Below are 25,966 nucleotides of genomic sequence, written 5' to 3'. Positions count from 1 at the left end.
TAAATATTTCTTTTTGAGAGAGAGACAGAGACAGAATGAGGGTGGGGAGGGGCTGAGAGAGTTGGAGACAAGGACTCCGAAGCAGCTTCAGGCTCCAAGCTGTCAGCATAGAACCTGACACGGGGCTTGAACCCACTAGCTGTGCGATCATGACCTGAGCCGAAGTTGGATGCTTAACCGACTGATCCACCCAGGCATTCCTTCCTTCCTTCCTTCCTTCCTTCCTTCCTTCCTTCCTTCCTTCCTTCGGGGGTGGGGGAGAAAGAATTATTTTTTTTTTTTTTTTTTATTTTTTATTTACTTTGAATGAGAGAGAGAGAGCAGGGGGGGGCGGGGGGAGGGACAGGAGACAATCCCAAGGAGGCTTCATTCTGTCAACACAGAGACGGTGCAGGACTGGATCTCATGAACCATGAGATCATGACCTGAGCTGAAATTGAGTCGGCTGCTTAACCACTGACCTACCCAGGTGCCCCTTATCACCAGGTTTTGAGGAAGCTGTGGCATTAACAATGGAAAGCTTGCAATTTGCAAAAGATAAAAATAACATGAGGTGTTTTTCTTCCTAAATTACAAGTGAGAAAACTGAGAGGAGTAAGTTTTCTAATTTTACATCAAGGTCCGTTCTTTATTGAGGTATTAACAAAAAATATTTAAGGTTTTCCTGCTTTTTATGTGTAGGTCCGCCAGTTGGTGATGGGTAAGCTGTCATCTGTCTCATTGGATGATTTACCTGTGATAATCAAGTTCATTCTTCATTCTGTAACAGCCACAGATGCACTTGAGGTACGCTTTTATTTCTCAACAAACACTAACAGGGTGCTAGATCCTTTAGAGTACAGAGTATAGCAGTAATGCCCTTGTGAAACTCAGTAGTAGGAAAGAGACTTATCTAGATTAAGATGCATCAAGATACATTATTTAAACTAATAGTTTTTAATTGCTCTTCTCTGTCCCCAAACTAATTGATAATGCTGATTAATCCAGATAATATTCAGGGGATAGAATGGAAATAGTCAGATTTATTGTTGCATATAAGTTGCTACAGGTTGTATTTGCTATTTCAGTATAATACCTAAAGGAATTCTGAATGGCATAGTTTTGAAGGGCATGACATACTATCCTTGCATTAGCTATTGTCATCAGCTCTCCTTTTCAAGATGTCTTGTCTAAGATTTAGTAATTTTTCTTAGTCTTTCAGGAGATTGTTAGGGTTCTATTGAAGGAATGGACCGTGCCTATCCACTATGAAAGGGCAGAACACATAGCTTAATAATTATTTTCTACAGGTAATTTCTGAGCTGCGGGAGAAGTTGGATCTGCAGCATTTTATTTTGCCATCATGGTTTCATGCCTCACAAAGCAAGTTGAAAAATAAAGGACGACAAAGGTATGTCATCAACACCTCCCACCCTTTTCCTCACACAGTCAAGGAAAGTTTTCTGACATTTATCCTGAAGCCAGGACAGTAGATCTGAATACTTGGAACTACAAATACTGGTAGTAATATTGTTGACATGTACTCTACCATACAGTGGTTCAAATCCTGTGTACATGGTACATGTAATGTGTGTGTACATGTATACATGTGTGGGTTGGGTGTATTATTCTAGCTTTTCTTTTTTTTTAAATTTTTTTTTTCAAAGTTTATTTATTTTTGGGACAGAGAGAGACAGAGCATGAACGGGGTAGGGGCAGAGAGAGAGGGAGACACAGAATCGGAAACAGGCTCCAGGCTCTGAGCCATCAGCCCAGAGCCCGACGCGGGGCTCGAACTCACGGACCGCGAGATCGTGACCTGGTTGAAGTCGGACGCTTAACCGACTGCGCCACCCAGGCGCCCCTATTCTAGCTTTTCAAATCAATTCTAGGTAGACTGCAGTACAAATTTATTAGACTGCAGTACAAGTTATTAGCCACAACATGAAGTTGTGCCTTGAAACAGGCAAATGGCTAGTAACAGGAATCCAGATCTTATATGTCTGTCTCTGGTAAGTGGAAGAATGATTTTTCCCCCCCTTTTGCTACTTGTAGTTCTTCAGGAAATCAAGAAAACAGCGGTCAGGACTGTGTTACTCTCTTCTTTGATGTAATAAAGTCGGCTGTTAGATATGAGAAAATCATTTCGGAAGCCTGGATTAAGGTAAGTGAGATCTTGGTGACTTTGAACATTAAGGAGAAAGTAGGTGGCAATCAGTGACAGATATGTAAGTAAAGGTGGAAATAAAAGTGTTAAAAGTCAGTCAAGTAGACATGATAGAAGATGGTTGCCACATGGGCAGATTGGTTCTCCAATAAGAGAACAGGGCATGCTGAAGAAGGTGAAATGTGTTCTACTTATGTGTTATAATATTTCTGTGACCCTTATTTTTCTAGGCAATTGAAAGCACTGCCTCAGAGTCTGAACACAAGGTAACATTCACATACTATGACTTTTAAGTACTGCAGGCTTGAAATTAATTATCCTAGCTAGTTTTCTTCTTTCCTCTCCCTCTCTCCAGTCATCCCTTCTGTGCCTTCTGTAGCCACTCTAATCAACATTAGCTGTCTGGGGAAGATAATCTGAGGGGATGATTTGCCACATGGTCTTTGCTACTCATTTGGGCAATAAAATAAACCTAAACTATCCATAAGGGAAAATGTTAACATTTCACACATACATGGCAAGTTACAGTCCTAAGAAGCCAAGTCCCCATAGATGAAGTGAAGACAGGACTCACCTGGGGCATGAGTCAGGTCCCTGTATCTATCAGATTACTCTTCCTTTTACCAAATGGCATTGTCAAGATAATGGCATTTGTGTTTTACTTTCCTTTGCTCATGTCACCCTGACCAGAGTGAATCCATCCATTCACTGTCAAGACAGGGGTACTGACTCTGTCTTAAATATGGATTTTTTTTCTTATGTCAAGAAGCCAGGTGATTAAGTTTCTTATGCACTAATTGGTTCCCATTAAGGATTTTTCTTTTAGTTGGAATCTGGTTTGGTGGGGTTTTGTTAGATTATCTAATTGTTGACTTTTAAAAACCTTTATGATACCAAATGAAACAATGAAACTCAATATTTTTTTGTGGCGGTGGGATCAAAATACCCCAACACAACTGTTTTTATTTTATTTCTTTAAGATTATCTTCTTTTTAAGTTTATTTAGTTTGAGGTTGGGAGGGGCAGAGAGAGAGGATCCCTAGCAGTCTCCACACTGTCAGCGCAGAGCCCAACGTGGAGCTCAAACCCACAAACTATGAGATCATGACCTGAGCTGAAGTCAGACACTTAACCAACTGAGCCACCAAGATGCCCCAACTGTTTTTATTTTTGCATAACCCTTGGCCACCTGCATACCTGTTTTTACAGATATATAATTATTATATAAATATAATTTTGTATTCTGATTTTCTCTTGACATTATGTCATAAACATTTTATATGCTTATGCATTGTTTTTATGTCATTTTTAATAGCTGTATTCTAGTATAATGATTCTCAATTTTGCTAAGTGCATTGGGCTTTCAGTGAAGGGATGTTCCAAGTAATTTTTTTTTAATTAAAACACTTAACCTTTATTAAAATGTCTTTTTTTGAGATATAATTGATATATTTCATTAGTATTAGGTATACAATATAATGATTCAGCATTTGTATTTATTGCAAAATGCTCTCCACAGTCTCATTAACATCTGTCACCGCATGGTTATAAACTTTTTTCTGATGAGAATACTTAACATCTGTTCTCTTAGCAATATCTATGCAATACGGTATTATTAACTATAGTCATCATGCTATACATTGTATCCCCATGACTTATTTATTTTATAACTGGAAATTTGTACCTTTTGATCCCCCTTACCCATTTTTGTTTAAAGATTTTATTTTTAGGGGCACCTGGGGGGCTCAGTCAGTTAAGCATTCGACTCTTGATTTTAGCTCAGGTCGTGATCCTGGAGTCGTGAGATGCAGCCCTGCATTGGGCTGTCTGCTGAGTGTGGAGCCTGTTTGGGATTGTTTCTCTTCCTCTCTGTCCCTTCCATGCTCACTAGAGCATGCACACACTTTGGCACATAAGCTCACATGCTCTCTCAAATTAAACGAATAAACTTTAAAAAAAAAAGATTTTATTTTTAAGTTATCTCTATGCCTGATGTGGGGCTCAAACTTATAGCCCAGAGATCAAGAGTTGCACTCTACAGACTGAGCCATTCTGTTGCCCTTTCCCTTCACCCATTTTGCCTCACCTTCTACTTCTGGCAACCACCAATCTGTTCTGTCAATGAACTTGGTTTTTTGTGTGTTTTGTTATTTATGAGATCATAAGGTATTTGTCTTGCTGTCTGACTTATTTCACTTGGCAGAATGCCCTCAAGATCTGTTCATATTGGGGCATCTGGGTGGCTCAGTCATTTAAGCGTCCACCTCTTGATCTTGGCTCTGGTCATGATCTCACCGTTGGTGAGTCTGAGCCCTGTGTCAGGCTACACACTGTCAGGGCAGAGCCTGCTTGGGATTCTCTCTCTCCTTCTCTCACTGTCCCTCCCCCTCTCAAAATAAATAAATCAACTTAAAAAAAATTCTGTCCATGTTGTTGTAAATGGCAAGATTTCATTCATTTTATGGCTGAATAGTATTCCAGTGTGTGTTTATGTGTGTACATATGTGTACATACCACATTTTGTTTTTCCACTCATCCATCAGTGGACACTTAGGTTGCTTCCATGTCTTGTGCAGGGATCATGGAGTGCAGATAATCTTGTTGAATTAGTACTTTCGGTTTTTTGCTTTTTTTTTTTATGTTTATTTATTTTGGAGAGAGAGAGAGGCAGAGTGTGAGCAGGAGAGGGGCAGAGAGAGAGAGGGAGATACAGAATCCAAAGCAGGCTCCAGGCTCTGAGTCCGACATGAGATCGAACCATGAGATCATGAGCCTGATTCACGAACCATGAGATCATGACCCGAACCAAAGTCAGATGCTTAACTGACTGAGCCACCTAGGCGCCCCTAGTACTTTTGGTTTTTTGAATAAATACCCAGAAGTAGAATTTCTGGATTGTATACTTCTATTTTTAATTTTTTAAGGAACCTCCATACTTTTTCCACAACGGCTGTACCACTCACATTCCACCAGCAGTACACAAAGGTTCTCTTTCTCTGCATCCTTGCCAACATTTGTTATCTCGTGTCTTTTTAGTGATACCCATTCTGACAGGTGTGAGATGATACTTCATTGTGGTTTTGATTTGCATTTGCCTGATGACTAGTGATGTTGAGCATCTTTTCTTGTGTCTGTTGGCCATTAGTATGTCTTGAAAAAATGTCTGTCCACATCCTCAGTATATCTTTTGATTGATCTTTTGCTCTTGAGTTGTAGGAGATTTTTTTTGGCCTGCTTGACTTTTGTAACCTTTTTTTTTTTTTTTTTTTTTTTTTTAAGTAATCTCTACATCCAATGTGAGGCTTGAACTCACAACCCCAAGACCATGAGTTACTTACTTTTCTAAATTTTGGCTGAAATCAGGGCTTGGGTTATCAGGCAGTTTTCGTAGTACAGAAAGAGCAGTTTGGCGTCCCATAAGCAGTTTTTAAAAACCCTGAGCATAACAGGACCAGAAGAATGCTAATAAAGACATAATTAGGCATCTTTTGAACCATCACTATTTGGCCATTCAGTGTTGTGACCCTTGGGTGATTATTCCTGTTGAAATAACCTTTCGAATTGGAATTTTATAAGCTAGGAATGGTGTTTCTAGGTGAATTTTCAGGATATTAGAGGGGCCAGGTGCCTCTTTAACCCTTTTTTTAATTTTAAACAAAGTTAATTCACGCTAATTGGGGGAAAAAAACTGGGGAGAATCTAAAAATGTTAAAAATAAAGTTTCCATGGGACACCTGGCTGGCTCAGTTGGTTAAGTGTCCGACTCGATTTCAGGTATGGTCACGATCTCATGATTTGTGAGTTCAAGCCCCTGGTCAGGCTATGTGCTGACAGCATGGATCCTACTTAGTATTCACTCTCTCCCTACCCCCTGCCCCTGCTTGTTTGCATGCTCATTCTCTTTTGAAAAAAATAAATAAAATAAAGTTTCTCTTTACTGTCTGTTCATTCTTCTTGTATAATTACTCTTACAGATTATTTCCTATTTATATACAAGGTGTATTTGTGTGTGAGTGCAGGTATGACTTTGAACCTCACATTGGGCTCTGTGCTGACAGCTCGGATCCTGGAGCCATCTTCAGATTCTGTGTCTCTGTCTCTCTCTGCCCTTCCCCAACTCACATTCTGTCTCTCTCAAAAATAAATATTTAAAAATTTAAAAAAAAAAAAAGAAAAATCCTTTTATGGTTATTGTCTTGCAGGTTGCTTTTTTTAAAACTTTACAATGTCATGAATATCTGTCAAAAAATATAGTATACCTTGTTCTTCTTAATGGCTGCATAATATTCTGACTTTAATTTTTTAAATTTAAGAATTGAAATAAATTTTTTTAATGTTTATTTTTGAGAGAGAGAGAGAGACATGAGTTGGGGAGGGGCAGAGAGAGAGGGAGACACAGAATTTGAAGCAAGCAAGCTCCAGGCTCTGAGCTGTCAGCACAGAGCCCGATGCAGGGCTCCAACCCACATACCATGAGATCATGACCTGCGCCGAAGTTGGATGCTTAACCAGCTGAACCACCCATGTGCCCCAAGAATTTAAATTTAAGAAAAGAATTTAATTTTTTTCATATTTATAGGCATTTACAGTCTCTCCAAATTTTGAGAAAGTATTTTTCTAATAATGAAATATATACCGAGGTTGGCTAGTGATTGTTCCTTAATGTGAAGATATTCAAGGTTATTTCTGTAATAATATCACTTCAACTTACATTCCAATGATTTCATAAAAGATACCAGTGGTTAATAATTGTGGCAGTTATTTCTCTGAAAAATATTTGTGGGTTTTGTGAGGAAAAGAAATGTGGATACTCCTATGGAGTATGTTGAACAAATGAGTATCACCCATTTTCTGTTTTCATGGGGTAAAGTTGAGAGCTACTATTTTATGGAAATAGATGTACTGATACATTAAACTATTTCTCTTCTGTCATTGACAATAGATTTTCGACATGGCAATACTTTTCATCATCTATAGCACCAATACTCAGGTAAAGAAATATGTTGAGAGGGTGCTAAGAAATAAGATTCGATCAGGCTGCTTTGAAGAAGAGCTGCTACAGAGTACATTCTATATTCATTACATGGTAAGTATCAGAGAATCAGACATTAGTCTGAAAGTTACAGAGAAGTCATATTTAACCTTTCCTTTCCAGTGTGGGAATCCTGACAATACACCTTTCCTGGATCTTCATCTTGGACAGCTCAATATATTGCAAAACATAGTAGGGTTATTACTTACCTTGATTGAGACAATACGATGTTAATAAAACCAACCTAAGACTGGTGTCCCATCTTTTTAGGAAAAATGTCACAAAACTGGTTCATGTTGAACTTCTTAAACTCAAGCTCCAAATTCTGTTTTATAGGAAATGTTTTAGTTCAAGTCTTCTTTTTTTTTTTAATGCTTATTTATTTTTGAGAGAGAGAGAGAAACAGAGTATGAGTGGAGAAGGGTAGAGAGAGAGGAAGACATAGAATCCGAAGCAGGCGCCAGGCTCTGGGCTGTTAGCACAGAGCCTGACGTGGGGCTCAACTCTCAAACCATGTGATCATGACCTGAGCTGAAGTTGGAAGCTTAACTGACTGAGCCACCCAGGCTCTCCTTAGTTCAAGTCTTCTAATTACATACTTCTATAACTTGATTTTTAACCTGCAATGGAAGGCTTTACAGCTCCTATATAAAAATTTCATCTTGTTTCAGCCCATTGTTCAAGTGGATTGAGACTTTTGAATCTTAACTTTGCATTAAACATTTTAATTATCTAGCTCTTTGTGATCTGTAGCTTTGACAAACTTGCCTTCTGTATCCTGTTCTAAGCAGTTTTTAAATGTTTATATGTTTTTGGGGAGAGAGCAGGGTAGAGAGAGAATCCCAAGCAGGCTCTACTCTGTCAGTGAAGAGCCTAGTCTGGGGCTTGAACTCACGAACTGTGAGATCATGACCTGAGCCGAAGTCAGGAGTCAGAGGCTTAACCAACTGAGCCACCCAGGCACCCCATAAGCAGTTTTTAAAAACCCTGAGTATAACAGGACCAAAGGAATGCTAATAGAGACATAATTCTGCATCTCTTAAACCATCACTATTTGGCCATTCAGTAAAGTGACCCTTGGGTGATTATTCCTGTTGAAATAAAAACCTTTTGAATTGGAAATTCAAACTAGGAATGGTGTTTCTAGGTGAATTTTCAGTATATAAACAGTGTATACCTTTTTAGGAAACTGGGTACCCAGTGGTTTATGGCTTAGGAACTAATGAGAATATGCAGTTGAGTTTTAAAATTGTATATTTAAGGGGCACCTGGGTGGCTCAGTCGGTTAAGTGGCTGACTTCGACTCAGGTCATGATCTCACTGTCCGTGAGTTCGAGCCCCGTGTCGGGCTCTGTGCTGACAGCTCAGAGCCTGGAGCCTGTTTCAGATTCTGTGTCTCCCTCTCTCTGACCCTCCCCCATTCATGCTCTGTCTCTCTCTCTCTCAAAAATAAGTAAACATTAAAAAAATATATATTGTATATTTAAGACTGGATTTAGTGTTTGTGTTATCTTACAGTCCTTTCTGTGCTTATTTCTGGCAACGATACGTGTTTTGGGCTATGGTTTTCTAGAAGGCAGAAACCATAAGTAATTTTTTATTGCATTTTCTTCAGCAAAGTATTACACCCAATTCAGTGCTTAATTTAAGGTTTGGGGTTTTTTTTTGTTGTTTTTTTTTTTTTTTTTGGTATTGTGATGGTATCAGTAAAGAAGCTAGACCTAAACTGGTTATATTTACTTTGGGTCCATTAATGTTCATTTTCTGCCTTATTGGTGAGACATGATCAGTTCTCTTTTTGATCTTCTTTAAAAGAAATCGGTTTAATTAATTAGTATTGAACCTTATATTTTGATTTCAAATCATAACCGTGGCAGAATAGGCCTAGGGAGGCAGTATGATTGAGTGAGGAAATTGGGATTTAGAATATCTGGATTCTAGTCTCAAATTGGGCAGATAGGAACAATGCTGTTAGGCTTATAATTTAACTTCTTTGAGCTTCCAGGTTAATTCTTATCCATATGGCAAATCCCACCAATCCTGAGAGAAGACTCAATGATGAAGGATAATTTTGAGTAAAACAAAGGTTAAGTTTCCTTAAGTTAAAGTGAGAGTTGGTCAGGAGAACTCTGACATCCTATAAGGGTTGGCAGCTCTTGGTTCTGTGTTAACTAAATTCCTCCCACAGCTTCTTTTTTTCTCTCTTCTTTCCCCCTTAAGGTCCTTAAGGATATTTGTCCATCCATTCTGTCACTGGCTCAGAGTTTCGTGCACTCCCTAGACCAGAGTATCATTTTGTTTGGCAGTCTCCTCTACAAATATGCATTTAATTTTTTTGACACTTACTGCCAGCAGGTATGTTGAAATATTTATCTTGGAAAGGAGGGAACGGAACAGGAAGAAATGCAGTTCCAAGTGACTTGCATGTGATATGTTTCTTTCTTTTTTTTTTTAATGTTTATTTTTGAGAGAGAGAGAGAGAGAGAGAGAGAGAGAGCGAGAGAGAGCGAGCATGAGCAGGGGAGGGGCAGAGCGAGTGGGAGACACAGAATCCAAAGCAGGCTTCAGGCTCTGAGCTGTCAGCACAGAGCCCGACATGGAGCTCCAACTCGGGAACTGCGAGATCATGATCTGAGCCAAAGTCGGACGCTCAACTGACTGAGCCACCCAGCTGCCCCTCGTGTTTATTTCTTGCTGGTTGGAAGGCACTGATGTAGAAAGAATTCTGAACTGGGAGTTGGGAAAACTAAGTTGTAGTCTACTTTCAATAAAGTGAAGAGACTGGACCAAAAGATCTAACTCTGCGTTTTGAGCTCTAAAATTCTCTGGGTTAAAATGAACATCCCATCTAGTCTATTTCTGAGTAAACCTTGGCTGAAAGGGCTAGGGTTATCAGGCAGTTTTTATAGTACAGAAAGACCAGTTTTAAAACTTAGCTGCAAATAATCAGCTGCCAGTTGATCCTGAAGTTGTTCTCTAGAAAAAAACTGTGATGAAAAACAAATGAAGGAGAAATAACTGAGGACATAATCCTATTCCTACGAACATGAGACACAAAATTTAATAGCACATGTGTAGAGAGGGAAGACTGTACTTGTGGAAAGTTGGAAAGTGATTATGAAAACAAAGAACAGAGTGCCTTAATGTGCATTTTTTGTACTTGCTATACTTAACTGTTAACAATGTTAAAACATTTGAATTGAACTTGTAAAAACAAAGAATTTTGAGAATCTTAAAGCAGAGCAGTAGATTCAGCTGGCATGAGCTAGCTTCTGCAGTTGAGAAAACTGTATGCCTCTGGAGCAGTAGTATAAAGGAAAGGGAGGTATTTTGTTTGGCACCATCTTAATGTCTTAGAGATACTATCATGACCTATGGGTGCTTGAAACATACAAGTCTAACCTATAGTAATCTTAAAATCCTTTAGCCCTTTGAATTCCATCTTTTTTTTAAGATTTTTTTTTTAGTTTTTAAAATTTTTTAAGGTTTATTCTTAAGAAAGAGAGGGCAAGACAGAGAGTGAGCAGGGGAGGGGCAGAGAGAGACGGAGACACAGAATCCAAAGCAGGCTCCAGGCTCTGAGTTGTTAGCACAGAGTCTGATATGGGGCTTGAACTCATGAGCTGTGAGATCATGACCTGAGCCGAAGTTGGACACTTAATGACTGAGCCCCCCAGGCGCCCATAATATTTTATTTTTAAGTAATCTCTATACTTGACATGGATTTTGAACCCACAACTACAAGATCAAAAGTCACATGCTCCTCCAACTGAGCCAGTCAGGTGCCCTAAGTTCCATCTTTTTAATACATTTTAATAGATACAACCATAGCTTAAAGTGTAGTATTTAACCCGTATGAGAAAAGAAAGGGAAAGACTTCCAGGGAACAAAATCAGGAGGGCTTAGATGATGCTCACAGATAAATTTTGAGAAATAAGTCAAGAGTAGATGGTACTATAGTTAGATTGGCATAATCCTAAACCTCTGAATCCAACATGAATGAAAATTACATTATAGAATTAGACAACAGGATAGGGTAGGTTGGGATTTTCACCAAGTGGAGATTGGAATGATATCAGGCATCAACCTGAGTCATAATGGTTTCAGTCATATTTTTATCCACACTGTTTCTTGACTCTACTCTGTAGGAAGTGGTTGGTGCCCTAGTGACCCATATCTGCAGTGGGAATGAAGCTGAAGTGGATACTGCTTTGGATGTCCTCCTAGAGTTGGTAGTTCTAAATCTATCTGCTATGAGGCTGAATGCCATCTTTGTGAAGGTATCTAGTCCCTCTGGTGACATATATTGAGTCGTTTTTCTTTCTTGCATGTATCTGAGAGTTATCTGGAATCCATTAGTAACAATTTAATTTGTATTCTAGCTATTAAGTGCTGTGATTGGTAGGAGGGGATGGGAAAGAGATGAGGTGATGGGCAAATAATAGAAAGAAATGACTCATTTATGTATGTATGAATGCTTTCAGCAGATACTTCTTTATGCCTGTGTGCAGGCTTTATTCTGGGTGCTCTGTATATAAAACTTAGTTCTTGCCTTTGGTGATAGTAGAACTATGTCCATAAGCAAGTCACTGTAAATACAACATGAGAGATCTCTAGAAAGATGAAGTGCTACAGATATACTTGGCAAGAAAATTAACTTGGCCTGGGAAACTGGGTATTTCTTCAATGAATAGATTTCAGTGATTCTTGAAGGTTGGGAATGATTTGATAGGAGAAAGTAAAGGAAGTGCATGTAGGCAGAGGACAGTTCAAACAGAAGCAAACTGGCACCCAGGTCTTTGGTATACATGAAGGATGACAAGTAGACTAACATGGTTGGCAAATGGGATAAATGGTGAGGGGTGTTGGGAGGTGAGGCTGGGAAGACACAGGATAGGGCCAGATTATGAAGAGTCTCGAATACCACACTGAAGAGTTTCAGCTTTTTTTTTTTTTTTTTAAGTTTATTTTTGAGAGCAAAAGAGAGCATGAGTCGGGTAGGGGCAGAGAGAGAAGGAGAGAATTCCAAGCAAGCTCTCCGCTATCGATGCAGAGCCTGACATGGGGCTTGAGCTCAAGAACTGTGAGATCATGACCTGAGCTGAGATCAAGAGTTGGATGCCTGACTGACTGAGCCACCCAGGCGCCCCTAAAGAGTTTCAACCTTATTTTATAGACCATAGAGAGCTATTACAGGCTTTTAACAAGGAGTTGACATAATTGTGTCTGGGCTTTGAAAGGTAACTATGTAGGCCTTGTTATCCCCACATTAGGGATGATAAAACTGAAGTTTTGCCCAAGGTCAAAAAGTAATTAGTTTCCTTGTGACTCCTTCCACATCTGTAGAGAATGAATAAGTAATTCATGGAGTGGAAGCTGATAAGGAATAGGGTCAGAGATATAACTTGTGGCAGAGTATTGTTTTCACTGAGAAGAAGGGAAGGGTGGAGAAAGTAGGGAGAACTAGGAGGTATGTTAGGATGACTAACCCTTTGGACTCTGAGCAGCTTGATAGAACTTGAGCTTTTGTGGAATGGATGCCTGGCTATCTGTCTATGCTTCTTATAAGGATTTTAATTTTTTTATTTAAAGGAAGAAAGTATTAGTTGCTGGCCTTATTGTTGGCATTTTTTTTTCTCACAGGGCATTTTAGATTATCTGGATAATATGTCCCCTCGGCAGATACGAAAACTCTTCTATATTCTGAGCACACTGGCATTTAGCAAACAGCATGAAGCCAGCAGTCACATCCAGGTAACATGCAGTGTATTGAGAAGCCTTTAAGCCTTTAAACTTATTGAATTGAAATTCACTAACCAAAATCACTCCAGCCTGTGTACTAATAGAAATCAAGTACACAGCCATAGTTTGAGCACTTACTTATTCTTTTCTTACCACAAACATTATATGCCTACTGTGAACTAAGCACTGAAATGGTAAGTATATTAGAATTTCTACCCTCAAGTAGCTCAGTCTATTAGGGTCTGTAATCAGCTGACCGTGGAACTAACAAAAGCCATTCAGGTTCTGTACTGAGTGCTGTGGGGACACAGAATTACCTTGTTTCCTAGGGAGCATCTGCTTCTAATGTGAACGTCACCTGGGCTTGCTTTCGTTTGTGGACCCCATTTACTGAGAAAGGCAGGCAAAGGGACTAAAACTAGAGATTAGGTTGCAGTCATAGCTCATAGCTCTTTTGTACCGTTAGTGCCACCCCGTGGCAATATCCATACTGGACTGTGACTTTGAACAACCAACACTTTTTGTTAATTAAAAAAAAAAAAAGGCTAGGTAATATACATACATAAATTCAAAAGGTATAGAAAGTGGTGAAAAGTAAGTCTCCTTTCCTCTCAGTCCTCTAAGCATTTGGTTCTCTAAAGGCAATTGCTGTTACTAGTTTATAGCTTTCTGAGATGTCCGAGCATTTACAAATGTGTATTTACCTATATTCCACTTTTTACCCTTTTGTTCTGCATCTTACTGTTTTCATTTAGCTGTATATTTTGGAGATGGCTTCACATGAGTAATGTAGAGCTACATCATTATTTTATTTTTTAATGGTGGTTAAAACATGCATAGCAAATTTTACTATTTTAACCATTTTTAAGTGTACAATTCAGTGGCATTAAGTTCATTAAGAATGTTGTGCAACTGTCACCACTGTCTCTATCCAGAACTTTTTGTCATTCCGAACAGAAACCCTACCCATTAAGCAGTAACTCCTCATTTTCTTTCCTCCAGCCCCTCATTACCTCTAATCTACTTCCTGTATCTGAATTTGCCTGTTCTGGGTACCTAATTGAAATAGTCATATCATATTTCTCCTTTTATTTCACTTAGCGTAATCTGTTCAAGGTTCGTCCATGGTGTAAGATATATCAAACTTCATTCCTTTTCATGGCTAAATAGTATTCCATTGTATATATGTAGAACATTTAGTTTGTGCATTTATTTCTTGATGGACACTAGCCTTTTTTCACCTTTTGGCTATTGTGAATAATGCAGCAATGAATATTGGTATAAAAATATCTTTTTGAGTCCCTATTTTAAATTCTTTGGGGTATATACCTAGGAGTGGAGTTGATGAGTCATATATTCATTCTGTATTCAGCATTTGGAGGAACTACCAAACCATTTTCTACAAAAGCTGTACCATTTTTCATTCCCGTGAACAGTTGGGGATTCCATGGTTGTATATCCTCACCAACACTTATTTTCCATTTTTAAAAAATTTTTATTTTTGAGAGAGACCACACATGCGAGGGGTTGGTGAGGGGCAGAGAGAGAAGGAGACAGAATCCAAAACAGGCTCTGCGCTATTAGCGCAAAGCCTGATGTGAGACTCAAACCCAGGAACTACAAGATCATGACCTGAGCCAAAGTCAGACACTCAGCCTACTGAGCCACCCAGGCACCCCACTTATTTTCCATTTTGTAATAATAACCATCCTACTGGGTGTGAAATGGTATCTCAGATGGTTGATATGGTATGACAAATGGTTGTCTTGATTTGCATTTCCTTAATGACTGATAATTTTGAACATCTTTTTTTTTTTTTTTAAATGTTCATTTTGAGAAAGAGTGCAAGTGGGGGAGGGGCAGAGAGCAAGAGAGAATCCCAAGCAGGCTCCACGCTTAACATGGAGCCTGATGCAGGACTCAATCCTATAACTCTGGGATCATGACCTGAGCTGAAATCAAGAGTCAGACACTGAACCAACTGGACTGCCTAGGCACTCCTAAATGGTCTGTCTTTTGTTCTTGACGCATAGGAATTCTGTATATTTCCTGGGTATTGTCCCTTATCAGATACATGATTTGCAAATATTTTTTCCCATTCTGTGGATTATCTTTTTACTCTTGATAGTGTCCTTTGATGGAGTTTTGATGAAGTCCCAATTTATGTGTTTTTTCTTTTTGCCTGTGCTTTTGGTGTCATACTTAGGAAAAACTGTTCCCAAATTCAAGGTCATAAAGATTTTCCCCTGTGTTTTCTTTTTCTTTTTTTTTTTCCCCCTCTGTGTTTTTTGCTGAGAGTCTTATAGTTTTAGCTCTTTTTTTTTTTTTTTTATATATGAAATTTATTGTCAAATTGGTTTCCATACAACACCCAGTGCTCATCCCAAAAGGTGCCCTCCTCAATACCCATCACCCACCCTCTCCTCCCTCCCACCCCCTATCAACCCTCAGTTTGCTCTCAGTTCTCAACAGTCTCTTATGCTTTGGCTCTCTCCCACTCTAACCTCTTTTTTTTTTTTTTTCCTTCCCCTCCCCCATGGGTTCCTGTTGAGTTTCTCAGGATCCACATAAGAGTGAAACCATATGGTATCTGTCTTTCTCTGTATGGCTTATTTCACTTAGCATCACACTCTCCAGTTCCATCCACGTTGCTACAAAAGGCCATATTTCATTTTTTCTCATTGCCACGTAGTATTCCATAGTGTATATAAACCACAATTTCTTTATCCATTCATCAGTTGATGGACATTTAGGCTCTTTCCATAATTTGGCTATTGTTGAGAGTGCTGCTATGAACATTGGGGTACAAGTGCCCCTATGCATCAGTACTCCTGTGTCCCTTGGATAAATTCCTAGCAGTGCTATTCCTGGGTCATAGGGTAGGTCTATTTTTAATTTTCTGAGGAACCTCCACACTGCTTTCCAGAGCGGCTGCACCAATTTGCATTCCCACCAACAGTGCAAGAGGGTTCCCGTTTCTCCACATCCTCTCCAGCATCTATAGTCTCCTGATTTGTTCATTTTGGCCACTCGGACTGGCGTGAGGTGATATCTGAGTGTGGTTTTGATTTGTATTTCCCTGATAAGGAGCGACGCTGAACATCTTTTCATGTGCCTGTTGGCCATCCGGATGTCTTCTTTAGAGAAGTGTCTATTCATGTTTTCTGCCCATTTCTTCACTGGGTTATTTGCTTTTTGGGTGTGGAGTTTGGTGAGCTCTTTATAGATTTTGGATACTAGCCCTTTGTCCGATATGTCATTTGCAAAGATCTTTTCCCATTCCGTTGGTTGCCTTTTAGTTTTGTTGGTTGTTTCCTTTGCTGTGCAGAAGCTTTTTATCTTCATAAGGTCCCAGTAATTCACTTTTGCTTTTAATTCCCTTGCCTTTGGGGATGTGTCGAGTAAGAGATTGCTACGGCTGAGGTCAGAGAGGTCTTTTCCTGCTTTCTCCTCTAGGGTTTTGATGGTTTCCTGTCTCACATTCAGGTCCTTTATCCATTTTGAGTTTATTTTTGTGAATGGTGTGAGAAAGTGGTCTAGTTTCAACCTTCTGCATGTTGCTGTCCAGTTCTCCCAGCACCATTTGTTAAAGAGACTGTCTTTTTTCCATTGGATGTTCTTTCCTGCTTTGTCAAAGATGAGTTGGCCATACTAGTTTTAGCTCTTAAATTTATATTGTTGATTCACTTTTAGTTAATTTTTGTATGTGGTGTAAGGAAAGGTTCAGTTTTGTTTTTTGTGTTTGTGGGTATCCAGTTTTTTCAGCGCCTGTGTGTGTGTGTGTGTGTGTGTGTGTGTGTGTGTGTTTTAACACCTTTTATTGAAAAGACTGTCCTTTCCCTTTGAATGGTCTTAGCACCTTTGCAGAAAATCAGTTGACCATATATGACCAAATAAGGTTTATTTCTGGACCCTGTTCTAGCCATTAGTGTGTATGGGCTTCCTGTGCAAGTAGCACACTATTTTGATTACTGTAGCATTGTAGTAATTTTGAAATTGAAAGATTGTATGTGTAATTTCAAAATTGAAAATTTATTTTCTTTGGGGTGCCTAGGTGGCTTAGGTCATGATCTCATAGTTCATGAGTTTGAACTTCACGTCAGGCTCTGCACTGACAACTCAGAGCCTAGAGCCTGCTTTAGATTCTGTGTCTCCCTCTCTTTGCCCCTCCGTTGCTTGTGCTTGCTCTCTATCTCCCTCTCTCACACTCAAAAATATTAAAAAAAGAAAAATTTTTTTTGTTTTCAAAATTGAAATTTGACAGAACAGGGGCGCCTGGGTGGCGCAGTCGGTTAAGCGTCCGACTTCAGCCAGGTCACGATCTCGCGGTCCGGGAGTGCGAGCCCCGCCTCAGGCTCTGGGCTGATGGCTCGGAGCCTGGAGCCTGTTTCCGATTCTGTGTCTCCCTCTCTCTCTGCCCCTCCCCCGTTCATGCTCTGTCTCTCTCTGTCCCAAAAATAAACGTTGAAAAAAAAATTAAAAAAAAAAAAAGAAATTTGACAGAACAAATTTGTTCTTTTTCAAGATTGTTTTGGTTATTTGGGGTCCCTTAAAGTTCTATATGAATCTTAGCATGGGTTTTTCTATATCTGCAAAAAATTCTATTGGGATTTTAATAAGGATTACAATGAATGTGCATGTCACTGTGAGTACTGTCATTATCTTAGCAATATTAAGTCTTCCAATTAATGCACATGGGGTATCTTTCCATTTATTTAGGTCTTCTTTAATATCTTTCATTGTTGTTTTATAGTTTTTAATGTACAAGTCTTTTGCCTCCTTGGTTAAATTACTCCTAAGTATTTTTTTTTCTATTTCATTATTTTAGCTGAGCAGACAACAACATTACAATAATATAATATCCTTATCAAGCAACTATCACAACATTAATAATAGCTATAATCTTTGAACATCTGCCTTATTTTTGACATTGTTCTAGGACAGTTTTGTAATTTGTCTCTCATAAAATCTTCCCCATTTTATAGATGGAAAAAAATTGAGACTCAGATGCAGTGACTTGCCAAGAGCCACACAGTAAATGATAGAACCCTTGCCATTTTAGCTATTTTGGTTCCAATATCCACAGGCTCTTTTGCTGTACTATTCTAGCATTTTCATCTTTCTTTATCATATCTCCTTGCAGGATGATATGCACCTGGTGATACGAAAGCAGCTCTCTAGCACCATAGTCAGATACAAACTCATTGGTATTATTGGTGCTGTCACCATGGCTGGCATCATGGCGGCAGAGAGGTATGCATGGAAATTCTGACTTCTGTGGCTCAAAGTCAGTTAATTAAGTTGCCACCTTACAAATAAAGTGTACGTTGTGTAGGCAAAAGTGTTTACACAAGTAAATATTAAAACCGTAATAAGAGAAGTAAGCAAGTATTTATTGCAACTTTTCTATTTTCCCTTCTAATCTTGACTCTATATACTAATATAATTTTTTACAGAATGTGATTATAGTTATTACAATATGATGGTTAAAAACTAAGGATTACCAAGAAATAAAGTTCTAGAAATATTTCTACAAAAGGGGAACCCTGAGCCTCCTGGGATGCATTTTTCTGCATTTACGCCTCCTAGGCACTAGACATTATAGGTTTCTCCATTGCTGTGTTTTTCTGTCTGGGACATCGTGTTTGATGCAAATAAGGTCTTTCTATAGATTTTTTTTTTCCTCTCTTGTACTTTGATGCCACAATTGTAGCACCTAAAGGAGCATCTGTATTGGGTCTTGATAAGATGTTGCCATTGCAAAATGACTTTGGAATTCCGTTTATGCTTCTTAGAGATAATTTGTTAAGGAATTCCTGGGACCTCAGGAGACATCCTTAGAATCAACATTAGTAATTCATGGAGGCTACATAGTGTACTGATTAAGAGTTCATTCATTGGAGCCATACTGCTTGAGAGCACCAAATGCTTAGAATAATGCCCAGTGCTCACTCTTATGATTATTACTAATTTAATGTGCCATTAAAAAAAAATTAAGGTAGCCATTATCTGCTCTAATCCACATTTTGTATATAAATAGTTCTGTGCCTTCATGTACTTTTATCTCCACTCACATTGCAGGGATGGCAGGACTCATAAACTTATTGCCAGTACTTAAAAAAACAAAAAAAGCAAAAACAAAAAAACTTATTGCCAGTTCTTACAAAATATTACAGAAGTGAACCTAAAATGCCTTGTTTTTAGAACTAGATCTTCAAGTTTGACCCAAGGGAGAACAGACGTGAGCAGTGAACAGTACACGCAGGTGAGTTATTGTAATGTATTTGGGTATGTATATGGGTAACTGAGGAGTTGCTTCTGGTCACTGGCAGTTTACCAAAAAGACTTCTTTTTTTTTCCCTCCCCAAATCTGTTTTCTTGAATTCATAGCTTTTGTGATTTGTACCACTACTGTGGCACCTAGAATCTACTGGTGTGGATTACATTTATTTCTGTATCTAATCTCCTTAATTAAATTGTAAATTCCTAGAGAGCGAGAACAGTGAGCCATGTTTGCAGAATAGCAGATTGACTGGAGCATAGGGACAAGTAAATGTAAAATTGGAGAGTTGGAGATAAAGCTAGTCCAGAGGTAGAAAACAGAGGGCCTGGAATGTGCAAATCAAGGCATTTTGATGTAATTTTTTACACAGAGGTATTCTTTAAAGGTTTCTTAGCACGGACATGGCATAATCAAAGCTTTGCTTTAGAAAAATTAATCTGGCTGTGGGTATCTGATGGATTGGAAAAGAGATGAGTTTAGAAACAGATGGGCTGGTCAGGAAGGTCAGGAAAACCTCAGGCGAGAGGTAGTAAGAGCTTTGCCAGTGATACTGGAAGGAAAAACTACTGTTTGGGGTGAACAGTGTTTAGGAAGTGTTGACAGCCCAGTTGCTGAACCATTCTTTCTCTTTGGCTGCTCCAGGTGACCTCGTTGCTGCAGTTGGTTCATTCCTGCAGTAAGCAGTCTCCCCAGGCATCCGCACTGTATTATGATGAATTTGCTACTCTGATCCAAAGAGGAAATCTGGCTCCAAAAGCCTTGGTAAGGCCAAGTATCTTTTAAAGTAGTGAAGCATGAGGGCTGCTTTACTCCGTATTCTTTCTTCAAGCCCTTCTGTCTGTTGCAGTGCAAAAATAGATCATCCTGGGGTGCCTGCGTGGCTCAGTCGGTTAAGCGTCTGACTTCGGGTCAGGTCATGATCTCGCAGTTTGTGGGTTCAAGCTCCACATCAGGCTTTCTGCTGTCAGCATGGAGCCTGCTTCAGATCCTCTGTCCCTCTCTCTCTCTGCCTCTTACCCTACTCACGCATACACGCGTGCTCTCTCGAAAATAAATAAACTTAAAAAAAAAATAGGTCATCCTGAGAGCTTTCCCATATTCTAGTTGGGAAAGCCCTTCCATAGGCCTCACCTCTAAGGCCTCCTTTACATAGTAACAATAATAATAGCAAAGATGAGGTTGGTGATAATATTGTTGATAATGTTGATAGCCGCCATGTTTTCTGTGCCAGGCACCGTGTTAAGCATTTTTCATGTATTATATGTTTTCCACTTGATAATAATGGGGTACATATTATTGCTATTTCCTCCTTAGAAATGACGAAACTAAAGCTTAGAAAGAGTAATAGTTTTTCTAGGGATCTATAGCAAGTACCTCCTGGGCTGTATGCCTTTTTTGTTTGTTTGCTTCCTGAAGGAATGGGTTGGGCAGACCATCTTTAATGATTTCCAAGATGCCTTTGTGGTGGACTTCTGTGCTTTTCCAGAAGGGTAAGTACTGTTTATCCACTAACTTGATTGTACTGGTGAAGAAATTATGTCGATGGATGGTACAGACTTGAGAATGCTCTTGACCTCAGCCAAGTCTGGCCCAATCCCATAGTTTCTTTCCTCCCAGCCCCAGCACCCCAGCTCCAGAGTTGCTCAAAGCTTCCCCACTTGTTCTTTTTGTTTCTCACTTCTCCTCAGAGAAGGTCTCTTCCTAAGAGAGAAGATTGGTTTGTTTTAGTAATTTCCCCCGTAGACTTGTATACCCTTGGGGCATCAAATTCTGGGTTCTCTTTACAGTGACTATCCATTTCCTGTGAAAGCTCTCTATGGACTAGAAGAATACAGTAGTTGTGATGGGATCGCCATCAACCTCCTGCCACTGTTGTACTCTCAGGACTTTGCAAAAGATGGGGGTAGAATGACTTCACAGGAATCAGACCAAAAGTCAGTGTACTTTTTCTTTAACTTCTGTTACTGTTTTGAATGTTCACGGGATATTCCACACTTGTTGCAATCTTTTGGGAACTTGATGGAAAAGAGTTTCTCCTAAAATAGGTGATATTTGTAGGGGTTAGCAGGAGTGTAGCAGTTTCCTTGTTTTTTCTTAGTCCCTGTGGTTGGGGTTTGCATTGCCTAATGACAGCCAACAGGTACTCTGTGAGGCTATTTTCATTTGTTTCTTTCTCCCTCCCGTGAACATACTTGTTTCCCTCCCTCCTTCCATTTTATCTCTGCTTCTCCTGACTCATGGACATTCACTCTATTCAGCCTCTGTCTTCCTCCAGTTTAGTTCATTGTTTATTTACTGAGCACCCATTAAGCTCTTGTCATATGTTCTAAAAAGTAGACATTTGTTTTGGGCAAAACGCTTTAATTATAAGGTGGGGTTCTTTATAAACATGGATTAATATGCCTATAAAATATTGTTTAGAAATGGATTTTTCCTTCCCAGATTGGTGTCTCCGTTGTGCCTGGCTCCCTATTTCCGGTTACTGAGGCTTTGTGTGGAGAAACAACATAATGGAAGCTTGGAGGAGATTGATGGTTTATTAGGTATAGGATGAAGTTATCAGATCCTTTCTTCTTTGTAACCTTTCTCTGTAATCTTAGGGAGGGAGCAAACCAGTACATGGTGTGTAGGGGAAGGAATTTTTGAACTTCACAAAGTAAAATAACACTAATAATGAAACTGCAAAGATGATATATAAAGATTCCCATCATATTGACAGATCAATCATCATCATAGTTCCTTGTTGCTTTCTGGTCCTTGCATCTAATTTTGTAAGAACTTCTTCATGATATTAAAGATGGCTACATACTAAGGCAGTAATTTTGAGACTACCCAAAGCTTCACCCTCAAATATAAGTGAAAGGGGAAAGTAAGTATAGGAGATGTAACTCTAGGGGTAGCATCCAGGTTCTGTTGACGCGAAATAAAGGGAGTTAAAAATGTTTGTTCTCTTTCAGATTGTCCTATATTCCTCACTGACTTGGAGCCTGGAGAGAGGTTGACATCCATGTCTGTTAAAGAGCACTCATTCATGTGTTCACTCATGTTTCTTACTCTCAACTGGTTCCGAGAGGTAAACATAGTTACTGGGAATTTCACCTATTGTCTATAATTCTTCTTGAAAGGAAACTATTTCCTGGTTCTCATGGGACTCTCTACAGAAGCGCCTGGCTGGTTCAGCTGGTTCAGTGGGTAGAGGCTATAACTCTTGATCTCAGGGGGGTCATGAGTTCAAGCCCCACATTGGGCATGGAGCCTACTTAAAAAGAAAAAATTACTAGCACTAACCCCTGTGTGCTTCTCCAGCTGTTATGTCCCACTTTTCCCCAATTACATGTACCTTTTGATGTAGCCAAATCTAAATACTTAGAATTCACTTAATAAGTTGTTCATGCTTTACTACTACAAGCCTTTTTGTTGTATTCTTCCTTTTGCCTGGAATAACCTCACCTTCTTCACTGTGAAAATACTGTTCACCCTTGCATAGATACGTACTTAATGTTTTAATTCAGTGAGATCAAGTGAGTGATGGTTTTCCCCTTCCTTTAGAATATGTTTTGGGGGTGCCTGGGTGGCTCAGTCAGTTGAACGTCCAACTTCGGCTCAGGTCATGATCTCGCAGTCTGTGAGTTCGAGCCCCACGTCGGTCTCTGTGCTGACAGCTCAGAGCCTGGAGCCTGCTTTTAATTCTGTGTGTGTCTCTCTCTCTCTCTGCCCCTCCCCCACTCATGCTCTATCTCTCTCTGTCAAAAATAAACAGTAAAAAAAATTTAAAAAAATATGTTGAGTGAAATTCATAATAATGAAATATGAAAATGACAGTAACATATATTTATATCTCCCTTTCTTATGTATATTATTCTGAGAATGTGCACTTAAATTATCTCCTCTTATGATTACATTTCGATTATGATGTAAGCAGGATAGGTGTTGTTATCCTTGTTTTGTACCCATGGAATTGCAGATACAAGAGAGTTCAAAGTCAGTAAGTACTCAAGTACTTACATTATGCCAAATGCTGGGCTTATTTCTCTATTTACAGTATTAAATCCATATAATAACTGCATTCTCATTTTATAGTTGAATAAATAAAAACTCAGAAAGGCTAATGAGTTGGCCAGGTTCACACAGCTAGCAAGTAGCAAAATAGGACTTGTTTCACCAAAGTGTGTGCTGTCTACTCACTGCTGTTCCACCTTGCTACTTAACTAGAAATCAGTAAAACTAGGATTAGAAGTCAGATCTCCTGTATTGGCCCAGGGCTTTTTTTTTTTTTCCTTCTCCTCTATAGCACCTTACTGAGAACACTTTTACATTACAGATTAAACTCACAGATACTGCCACTGAATGGCATTTTTTTAAAAAAAAATTTAATGTTTATTTTCAGAGAGAGTGTATGCGAGCAGGGGAGGGGCGGAGAGAGGGAGAGAGAATCCCAAGCAGGCTCTGGGCTGCCAGCACAGAGCCAGTGGGGTTCAAATTTACAAATTCTGAAATAATGACCTGAGCTGAAGTCAAGGGTCGAATGCTTAATTGACCAAGCCATCCAGGCACCCCGGCATTTTTAAGCTCTGGATGAATAATGCAAACAGGGTTAAAACTGCAACCGTTCAGGGACACCTGGGTGGCTTAGTCAGTTAAGCATCTGACTTCGGCTCAGGTCATGATCTCGTGGTTTGTGAGTTCTAGCCCTGCATCGGGCTGTGTGCTGACAGCTCAAAGCCTGGAGCCTGCTTTGGATTTTGTCTCCTTCTCTCTCTGTGCTCCCCCTCCCCCTGCCCCACTTGTGTTCTCTCTGTCTCTCAAAAATAAATAGATATAACAAGAAAAAAAAAACTGGAACCATTCAAAGAATGAGAATATAATTTGTCCTTTGCCAGGTTGTAAATGCCTTCTGCCGGCAAACGTCACCTGAGATGAAGGGGAAAGTGCTCACCCGGTTAAAGCATATTGTGGAGCTCCAGAGAATCCTGGAAAAGTACTTAGCAGGTAAGGAAAGTGTCTTACTGTAACCTGGCTAGGATAGCAATGACGAGATAAAGAACTTTACTTTTTTTTTTTTTTAACGTTTGTTTACTTTTGAGACAGAGAGAGGGAGACACAGAATCTGAAACAGGCTCCAGGCTCCGAGCTGTCAGCACAGAGCCCGACGCGGAGCTCGAACTCATCGACCGCGAAATCATGACCTGAGCCGAAGTCGGCCGCTTAACCGACTGAGCCACCCAGGCGCCCCTAAAGAACTTTACTTTTAAGCCAGGCTCAATGATAGCCATCCTCTATTCGTCTGGGACAAGAAATGTATACTCAAAATTAAAAACAAACACACACACACACACACACACACACACATATCTATATATATGCGTATATGTATATATATCCATTTTCTTCCCTTTGTTACCTCCAGTTACCTCTGAGAAATCTGTTTGCTTGAGAAAATGAAAAATAGCATTCGTTGGGCTTTTGTAAAGTAACTTTTCTTCTTTAGAAGTCAAAATTTCAGAGGCATCTAGGTTCAAGCGTCCCAACTCTTGATTTCAGCTCAGGTCATGACCCCAAGGTCATGGGATTCAGCCCTGCGTTAAGCTCTATGCTGTGTGGGGAGCCTGCTTGAGATTCTCTCCCTCTGACCCTCCACTGCTCACACGCACGCTCTCTCTTTCTAGAATAAAATTTTAAAAAATAATAAAAAAGAAGGCAAACTTTCAGTGCCCTTTACTTTCCTAAACATAGTTATAAACCAGGAGTAAAGCTAAAAGACTGGGGCACCTGGGTGGCTCAGTCAGATAAGCATCCGACTCTTGGTTTCAGCTCAGGTCATGATCTCACAGTTCATGGGCTCTATGCTGACAGTGTGCTACCTGCTTGGGATTCTCTGTCTCCCTCTCTCTCTGCCCCTCCCCTGCACTCTCTCTCTGTCTCTCAAAAATAAAATTTTAAAAAACTTAAAAAATGATACCTCTGACCAATATTGTACACTTGTTTTAAAATGCTAGGTAGATGGGTGCCTGGCTGGCTCAGTCAGAAGAGTGTGAGTCATGATCTTGATCTTGATCTTGGGGTCGCGAGTTCAACCCCATGTTGGATATAGGAATTACTTAAATAAGTAAACTTAAAAAAATAAAATGCTAGGTAGATCCTCTGGGGAAATCATGGAGTCTCCCTCAGGTCCTCATCTAAATAATTATGTGTAAAACAAACCTCTGTGTGACCTAATTTAAATATATTTAGATTTTAAATAAAGGTTAGTTTATTTTTAGTCCTTATCTGCTTGGATATTTTATATCATTTTATAGAATGGTTTTATGTTAATTGATGATAATCATTTAATATGATACTCCTATAAGACATCTCTGATCATTTTGCTATGCCAAAACAATTAATGTTGGGTAACTTGTATGTATCTTACAAGCATTCAGCCAGTCAGACGATGCATTCTAACAGGGTTATGTGATTGGTATGCATTGAGCGTTGTCTCTTCTCTTTTCCAGTCACCCCATACTATGTTCCTCCTCTTGCACACTTTGACTTGGAAACTTTAGATGTAACACCTATTACTGCTGCTGCTATTTCAGCAAAAATCAGAAAACAAGGAAAGATAGGTATGTTCTCTCCTTCTTATTCTGTATCTCCATAGGAGCCATAATGAATTAACCTAAGAGGTCATATGCACCGAGGCATCATTAACTGGAGAGATGATGTCATTGAATCTTTAATTGGCATGGTTATAAAATGAACTATAATACAGGGTTATGAGATTACC

At 39.3% G+C, this 25,966-nt stretch overlaps 1 protein-coding gene across 4 annotated transcripts in view; it reads left to right on the top strand.

Moving 5' to 3' along the window:
- Nucleotides 1–25,966, top strand: part of FANCD2 (FA complementation group D2) — a 63,569-nt gene that overhangs the window by 12,879 nt on the left and 24,724 nt on the right. For all 4 annotated transcript variants that reach the window (XM_040492000.1, XM_040492001.1, XM_040491999.1 and 1 more), the window contains exons 11-27: nt 682–786; nt 1,290–1,390; nt 2,035–2,143; nt 2,377–2,412; nt 7,089–7,232; nt 9,399–9,533; nt 11,327–11,458; nt 12,822–12,932; nt 18,064–18,173; nt 19,125–19,185; nt 19,846–19,965; nt 20,620–20,693; nt 20,991–21,137; nt 21,646–21,746; nt 22,161–22,276; nt 24,084–24,192; nt 25,695–25,805. In XM_040492000.1, coding sequence (XP_040347934.1) covers nt 682–786; nt 1,290–1,390; nt 2,035–2,143; nt 2,377–2,412; nt 7,089–7,232; nt 9,399–9,533; nt 11,327–11,458; nt 12,822–12,932; nt 18,064–18,173; nt 19,125–19,185; nt 19,846–19,965; nt 20,620–20,693; nt 20,991–21,137; nt 21,646–21,746; nt 22,161–22,276; nt 24,084–24,192; nt 25,695–25,805 — 1,822 coding nt within the window. The remainder of the gene's footprint in view (nt 1–681; nt 787–1,289; nt 1,391–2,034; nt 2,144–2,376; nt 2,413–7,088; nt 7,233–9,398; nt 9,534–11,326; nt 11,459–12,821; nt 12,933–18,063; nt 18,174–19,124; nt 19,186–19,845; nt 19,966–20,619; nt 20,694–20,990; nt 21,138–21,645; nt 21,747–22,160; nt 22,277–24,083; nt 24,193–25,694; nt 25,806–25,966) is intronic.

This window comes from Herpailurus yagouaroundi, unplaced genomic scaffold (assembly GCF_014898765.1).
Source record: "Herpailurus yagouaroundi ecotype Mexico unplaced genomic scaffold, PumYag 183, whole genome shotgun sequence".
Lineage (NCBI taxonomy): Eukaryota > Metazoa > Chordata > Mammalia > Carnivora > Felidae > Herpailurus > Herpailurus yagouaroundi.
This window is presented reverse-complemented; position numbering and strand designations above follow the sequence as displayed.